Source organism: Physeter macrocephalus, chromosome 6 (assembly GCF_002837175.3).
Source record: "Physeter macrocephalus isolate SW-GA chromosome 6, ASM283717v5, whole genome shotgun sequence".
NCBI lineage: Eukaryota > Metazoa > Chordata > Mammalia > Artiodactyla > Physeteridae > Physeter > Physeter macrocephalus.
This window is the reverse complement of record NC_041219.1, coordinates 87,402,510-87,410,858: the sequence shown is the minus strand read 5'-3', so window position 1 is coordinate 87,410,858 and position 8,349 is coordinate 87,402,510. Positions and strand designations below refer to the sequence as shown.

Here is an 8,349-nt window from a genome sequence, read left to right as displayed (position 1 = left end):
TAGTTCCTTTAGGTGTAAGGTTAGATTATTTATTTGAGATTTTTCTTGTTTCTTGAGGTAGGCTTGTTTTGCTATAAAATTCCCTCTTAGAGCGGCTCTTGCTGCATCCCATAGGTTTTGGATCATCGTGTTTTCATTTTCATTTGTCTCCAGGTATTTTTTGATTTCCTCTTTGATTTCTTCAGTGATCTCTTGGTTATTTAGTAACGTATTGTTTAGCCTCCATGTGTTTGCGTTTTTTTACGTTTTTTTCCCTGTAATTGATTTCTGATCTCATAGCATTGAGACAAAAATAAACAAATGAGACCTAATGAAACTTAAAAGCTTTTGCAAAGCAAAGGAAACTACAAACAAGATGAAAAGACAGCCCTCAGAATGGGAGAAAATATTTTCAAATGGACAAAGGATTAATCTCCCAAATATATAAATGGTTCATGTGGCTCAATATTAAAAAAACAAACAACCCAATCAAAAAATGAGCAGAAGACCTAAATAGACATTTCTCCAAAGAAGACATACAGATGGCCAAGAGGCACATGAAAAGCTGCTCAACATCACTAATTATTAGAGAAATGCAAGGGCCCGTGAGCCATGGCTGCTGAGCCTGCGCGTCCGGAGCCTGTGCTCCACAATGGGAGAGGCCATAACGGTGAGAGGCCCACGTACCACACAAAAAAAAAAGAAAACCAAAAAAACACAATCTACAATGACGTATCACCTCATCCCAGTTAGAACAGGCATCATCAGAAAATCTACAAACAACAAATGCTGGAGAGGGTGTGGAGAAAAGGGAACCTCCTTGCACTGCTGGTGGTAATGTAAATTGATATAGCCACTATGAAGAACAGTGTGGGAGTTCCTTAAAAAACTAAAAATAGAATTACCATATGATCCAGCAATCCCACTACTGGGCATATACCCAGAGAAAACCATAATTCAAAAAGACACATGCACCCCAATGTTCATTGCAGCACTATTTACAATAGCCAGGTCATGGAAGCAACCTAAATGCCCATCGACAGACGAATGGATAAAGAGCAAATATCGTATATTAACGCATATACGTGGACCCTAGAAAAATGGTACAGATGAACCGGTTAGCAGGGCAGAAATTGAGACACAGATGTAGAGAACAAACATATGGACACCAAGGGGGGAAAGTGGCGGGGGGGTGGGGAGGTGGCGGTGTGATGACTTGGGAGATTGGGATTGACATATATACACTAATATGTATAAAATGGATAACTAATAAGAACCTGTTGTATAAAAAAATAAATAAAAAACAAACAAACAAACAAAACCCAAAAACCTGTACATGATGTTTATAGCAGTATAGATTCATCGACTGTAGAAACTGTACCACTCTGATGTGGGATGTTGATAGTGGGGAAGGCTATGTGTGTGAGGGGGCAGGGAGCGTATGGGAACTCTTTACATCATGCTCAATTTTGTTGTGAACCTAAAACTGCTCTAAAAATTAAAGTCTAACGTTAAAAAATGATTCAACCATTTTAGAAAACTAATATACGTTTACTCGTCCGTGTGTGTATGTGTGTGTGTGTGTGTGTGTGTGTGAGAGAGAGAGAGAGAGAGAGAGAGAGAGGAATGGAATTTTCTATGGCTCTTGTTATATACACATAAGATGTGCCTGGCTGGGCTGGCTGTACATTTCCTCTTGATGCAGCAGTTACATTCCTAGGTACTTATTTAAGGAAAATGAAACATATGTCAACACAAAGACTCACAAGTATGCTCATAACTGTTTAATGGAAGGTAACCCCAAACTGGAAATATTTTAGGAACCCACAAGTCAGAATGGGTAAAGAAACTGTGGTTTATTCATACAATGGTACAGTACTCAGCCATAAAAAAGAATGAACTACCAATATTCACAACCAACTGGATGAATCTCAAAAACATTTTGCTGACTGAAGAAACTACACACACAAAAATATATACATATATATTTATAAATAATGTGAGTAAATGTTGTGTGATTCCATTTATATAAAATTCTAAAATAAATTAATTCAAGGTGGAAAAATCAAAACAGTGATTGCTTTAGGCAGTGGGCTTAAAGGGGAAGGGCACAGAGGAATTTTCTGGAGGAATGGAAGTGTTCTATGTCTTGATATTGTGTGGATACAGAAGTGAGCAAATTTGTCAAAATTAATTGAACACCACACTTAAGATCTGGGCATTTCACTGTATATAAACTGTACCTCAATAAACACAAAAATTTTTAAGAGAAAGAATATTTCATGTTTCATGTTTCTAAAGTGGAAACGGGAAAGAAAAAAGTAAATCAGGAATGGAATCTAGATTAGCCAAATCAACAGTTTCTGCCACAGGGTCCTAACTTTTCTAGCCATCTTGAATGTTATTCTGGGCCTATTGGAAAAATTCAAGCTATTTTCTGGAAGTGGCTGAGGGAAGGGCAGAGGAAAATCGGAAGGAAGCTAAGTGTATCAGATCCAACCTGAGGTCTCCTTTGCAATGTTAGTTCCACAGACTTGTGCCAGAGTATCAATGATCTGTTACTAATTCCAACCCTAGGTTTAAAGTAAGATTATAAGGGATTAACAAATGGAAGTAGCCACTGAATGCCAAGAAATCTCAGAGGAGACAGCTGGAGGCATGTTTGCTCTCTAGGACGTTCAGATGGTTTTGAGATGAATTTTTGGGGGGTAAGGATTACTCCAGATCATCCTGAATTGGTGGGGAGAATTACCCAGTACATTCATAATTAACCAATATTTCCCCTTTACTGAAGTAAAGGGAGTTTAACCAGAAGGCAGATGTAGTAAGACATCATCCCATAAGGTGCATCTTTTCTAATCACTCATGTTATTTAAGTCAGATACTTTGCGTATCTTATTAAAATGTGGGAGAATTTTCACCCAACTATACTTTTTTTTAAAATGACACAGTATAGAGAGGTGGACCCTGCAGAGGTGAGGAGGTGAAAACCAGAAGCTCAAAGAGGAGGCAGACATAAGAAGGGAGGCAAGGATGTGAGGGAAGCAGTGGAGAGAGAAAGAAACCAGTCCTCTGGTAACTCTTCTTGGGCTCTTTCTTGGTCTCCCCTGGAGCCCTGGCTTGGCTCTCTTCAACCTCTGTTCCTACTGAGGACTGAGGACATATGACGAAGGAGCCTCTGGCCCCTTGTCCTCTTCCCCATGCTCTTTTTTGCTGCTCATCCCAGGCATGCTCCACACTAGCCATGAGGTTCAGCCTGTTCTCTCCCCATCCTCACATCTTCTCTAAAACACTTCTCACCTCCTGCATCACTCTTGCTTCAGAGCATTAAAATGCCTCACTCACGAGATACCAATTACTCCTCCTCCACCAACTAGTTTCCCCACATCAATTAGGAAAGCCAAAGGTTGTCCCCTTCATCCAAATATGCCTTCAGTCCCAGCCCAATGATGCACTTAATCAGTGACTTATACTTTCAAGTGCACTTACCTACCCAATACCAGTATGTACAGGGCGAGTCAAAAAGAAATGAACATTTCCAAAAATGTATTACTCAGTAACTAGGTTTTATAAGAAGAGGTACCAAAATCAGTTGAAGGGAAAAATCAGAGGTTTTTTTTTTCTATAACTGTAAAAACACTCAATTTTTGTCCCTCAAGGCACATGACATGCCTCAATTCTGTAGGCTAATAATTGCACCAATTCATCCCAGACCCTTTGTTGAATATTACTTTTGATAGTTGAAATGGCAGCCACAATGTTTCCCTTCATCTCCTCCAGGCTATGAGGAAGAGGTGGGACAAACACCAGGTTCTTGACTTATACCCCCTAGAAGCCACATGGAGTGACATCTGGGGACTTCGGACTGTAGTTCCAGAGGTCAATACTTTGAACTGAGCATCTCACTAAGCACCGTGGAAGGTGTTCTTTCCATGACCTCTGGACCCCACGATCAACTTAAGGTAGAGCCCCATCCTGCTGGAAGACGGAGTTGTCAGAAACTACCTGCAGCTGTGAATAAAGTCACGCAGGTATCATATCCAGATATGCGACCCCATCACTGTGCTCTCTGCCAAAAATGGGTGGACGCTGTGTGTGAAAATTGAGAAATACAAGGGAAGCTCTACTGTTTAGTGCACACTACATGTTTATATACAGCATGGTTACTAAGTAATACAATTTTGAAAGTTTCAATATTTTCTGAACCACTCTGTATATCATAGAAGGCTGCACTTTCCACTCCAACTTTTGGTGCTGAGACAGGCTGGGACCTGGGACCTGGGACCCTTTGCTGCAGTGCTTGCACCTGGACAAACGTCTCCTTGAACAACAAGATACAAAGAACCTTATAGGGGACTAAAAATAACTGTATATGTGCAGTTGGGGCAAATTATGGACAACGAGATACAAAAAGACCAAACAAACCCAACTGCCACTTCTGAAGAGCTGGGAGCAAAAGCAGGGTACTGCGCATGCCCCCTGCACACAACACCACCAAAGGGGTGGCCAAATCACCTAAGCCACCCCTCCAGCCCGACCCCTAGACACACCCCTGCCCTCACCCAATATAAGGAACAAGCTCGCTCCTGAGCTAGCAAGGAAACATGCTAACTTGTTCTCACTCCCCACTGCTGAAGTAAGGGTCCCAATAAAGTCTTGCCTGAATTTCTTGTCTGACCTCTGATCAATTTCTATTGATTAAGGAGGCTAAGAACCCTGGTCGGTGACAGTGCTACTGTCTCCATCCTTTACACGTGTGGTTGCATGTGTTTCTCTTTCAATGGGTGCTCCCCAGGGACAAGACTGGGTCTGTGGGATCCCCTCTGAACAGCATCATCCTGCTCTGGGGCTTGCAGGATTAGGCACTTAGTCTTAAGCTTTTGATGGAATGTGACAATGGCCTATTCCTCATTCTCATCTGCCAGCTTCATCCAGGGAGGCAGAAAGACAAGGCAAATCCTCCTGAGGCAGACTTACCATGGGCTCAGCCTTCAGGGGATCCCTCCTGCCTTCCTCCCTGCTGGGAAAAATGCAAGGAGTACGGTTTAATCCTTGGGCCCTAGAACAAAGGCCTTCCTCATTCCATGGCCATGAGAGACAACACCAGCCTGGATGAAGCCTCTCCCAGCAGAGAGCAGAGGCTGGGTTCAGCAGCGTGCTGAGGAGGAGGCTGGCTGTTGCTGGAGTTACTCATGCAGCTTTGCTTCAGTTTCTCTCACATAGTTGCCTGGATTATCACTTTTTTTTTTTTTTTTTTTTTGCGGTACGCGGGCCTCTCACTGTTGTGGCCTCTCCCGTTGCGGAGCACAGGCTCCGGACGCGCAGGCTCAGCGGCCATGGCTCACGGGCCCAGCCGCTCCGCGGCATGTGGGATCTTCCCGGACCGGGACACGAACCCGTGTCCCCTGCATCGGCAGGCGGACTCTCAACCACTGCGCCCCCAGGGAAACCCATCACTCTTTGTTTTAATCTTATTATGAAAGTCTGGCTTCCCCACCTTTCTCCTCTGGGAAAATATAACTTCCCTGTGCTCCACCATGGGACATGATTCAGGATCACTGGGAAGATTTCATCTGAGAAGTCAATTCTCTAACCATCCAGTGGGTCCCCACTGCCTATGAACACAACCTTCTCCGGGGCGCTAAAACAGGGGAAGAGGGCAGAGTACTGCATTCCAGAGGAGGGAAGAAGTACAGCTTAGTCCAGGGAGGCAGTCTAAAAATGGGTTAGGGAACACGGCACACTTCCCACACCCAGACAAAGATAGAGAAAATCAAGGGCAAATGAACCACTTGCCCTTGACCTTTTAAGGGTAGTGGGACTTGAAAAAAGTGGACAGAAATGGATCAGGCACAGGGTCCCTCCTCCCTGACTCCCCCTCCACTCTCTCAGGAGCCCTCTCAGTGGACATGACTCAGGGTCAGGGTCCCTGGAATTGGTTCCTAGAACAGCATTCCCTGGCAGGTGATGATGGGGACTTTTTTTGGGGAAAAAAAAGTATATATATATATAAATCTACCAATAGGAGAAGTACTTGTGTCAGGAAATGAAACAAACATGATACTTTACATTGCTGATGCTATCTGGTGCACATGCCAAATTTCACATTGGATAACATGTTGAAGTTAAATCATCCTCTGATAGGCTAAATGGTTGAATGTGAGGTTCCTGCTGCAATTGAATTATATACTTCATTGGAGGATGAGTCTGCTCCCACCCTGGAAAAGATATACAATTAGTACTAAAAGAGGAACTGATCTGATCACCTGTGCTGTTTGACAGAAGCCTGTCCCCGTGTGCACAGCCCAGAGGACAGATAAGGACCCGGAAGAAGGTTACAGCAGAGAACCTGACTCCACAGGAGGGAGAGGGCAGCCTGCCAGGCTCTCTCCTAGGACTTGGATGCTGCCTTCCTCTGACCACCGCTTCCTTCCAGCCCCTTGAGCAAGGAGCTGCTGCTGGAGAAGAGCTCTTCCCTGCCTGCTGTTCTGAGAGCCAGCAAGCTTGCCCATCACACTTCTGATCTCGTGCCTCTGCATGACCTCCAGGAGCAAGGACAAACTTCTACCTGTGGCTCTGGCCTTACTAATGTGGCACAAACCTGCAACACTGGTCGCATTTGCTACCCACCCCTCCCAGACACATACAGGCTGTCCCTGTGTTCTTGAAGCTTCTTGTGGGTCCCTGAACACACCAGGCTTCTTCATACTTCCATTATAATGATGATACTAGCTCATCTTCATTGAGAACTTATGCGCAGACACTGTGCTAAGACTTTTACGTGAATTATTTCACGTAATCCTCACGTCACTGTGAGATAGGTACTATTTTCATCCCCCAGTTTACAGCTCTGAAAATGAGTAATTTGCATAAAGACCACGGGAGCCTGGGAGTCTGAGCACTCTGTCTCCAGAGCCCTTGCTCTTAACCAGGGGTTGGCACATTTTTCTTTAAAGGGCCATCTAATAAATCTTTTAAGCTTTGCCAGTCATACACTCTTCTGTTGCAACCATTGCTCAACTCTGCCATTGCAATGTGAAAGCAGACACAGACATGGGACATTGACATAGACACAGGACATTGGACAAATGCATGTTGCTCCAACTTGACTTGCCAACCCTTCCTCCCCTCCTGGCCTCATCCATGCCAAGTCTAAAGAATCTATCCCAAGAGAGTAGCTCAGAACACCATGCCATGGAAAGGAAAGCTTCCTTCTCAGAATTGGGTGGAATCACATTTCTTGGTAAAGCATTGTGCAACCAGGGTGGAGGAAGGGGAGCTGCTTCCATTGCCTTGAGAAGGTATCTCTTTCCTGCCAGATGCTGAGTTAGCACTCCTTTGGGTAGGGAATGCCCTGCTCTCCTGGATGCTGTGCCTCCAGAACACTGGAGAGATTGAATTGCTTATAAAATAGTCACAAGAGCTTTTCTCAGGTTCATCTCAATAGGGGAGTTTGTCTTTCCTCCCTTATTTGTCAATTAACCAGATATTCTCATAAATCACCATGCCTACAATTGCTCTCAACATTCCTCTTAGTACTTAATGTATGGACTAAGAAATGAATCTCTTTCCCCCTAAACCAAACACCATGCTCACTTGACAGCCTTCCCGCCCTCTAAGAATGTGTCTGGGGATTTGAGATTTCAAGCACTGAGATTAGAAATATAAATTTGGAGTTTACTTGTGACATCATCACACTTATAAAGGCACATTTTTATGATTCACTGCTTCTATATACCCCTCAACTTTCGGTGCACACCACATTAAGATATATAATTCTTGATGCTTAAGATGTGTCAGAATCTATGGGCATCAAAATGCAGTGAATTCCCTTAATGATTTTTGCCCTACTCATTTTAGCTTCTTTAAATTAAGCTCTAAGTTAACATTCCAAAAAACCAGAGAAAAAGGTGTCTATGAATTTCATTTGGTTAAAAAAAATGTACAGGGTCATGAGCTCAGTGGGAAAACAAACACTAGGGAGGGAGGTGCAGGCATGGGTAGAAATCACAAGAAGTCAGATCCCTGGGCAGGGTGGGCTTGGGTGATCTCATATCCTATCATGAAACTGCCAATTCCACACAGGATAGAGTTGCTCTTATGCTGTAAAAACTCAGCTCCTTTGTCCCTCTTGCCTTTCAAAGGAGGGTCATGTCCCCAAAGTAGCCCCCATTCCCAGGCCAGGCCACCAGAAAAGCAGCCAGGAGCTCCAGAAGGACAGGTTCAAACATGGCGGAAAAACACCACAAGCCACTTCTTGCTCAGGCCACAGGGCAAATGCCTATTAGCTCTCAGAGGCAGTCCAACTTGATGGGAAGGGTGGCGCTGGTGGAAGAGAAAAACTGTGTGGGAAAGGGGCACACAGAACAG

The 8,349-nt window shown here is 44.0% G+C and overlaps 1 protein-coding gene across 1 annotated transcript in view; it reads left to right on the top strand.

Moving 5' to 3' along the window:
- LOC102991235 (keratin, type II microfibrillar, component 7C-like) overlaps nucleotides 1–5,892 on the top strand; it is a 20,530-nt gene extending 14,638 nt beyond the window's left edge. Inside the window, exon 6 of the mRNA XM_028491504.2 lies at nucleotides 5,872–5,892. Within this exon, the coding sequence (XP_028347305.1) occupies nucleotides 5,872–5,892 (21 nt within the window). The remainder of the gene's footprint in view (nucleotides 1–5,871) is intronic.
- The last annotated feature ends 2,457 nt before the right edge of the window (nucleotides 5,893–8,349 follow it).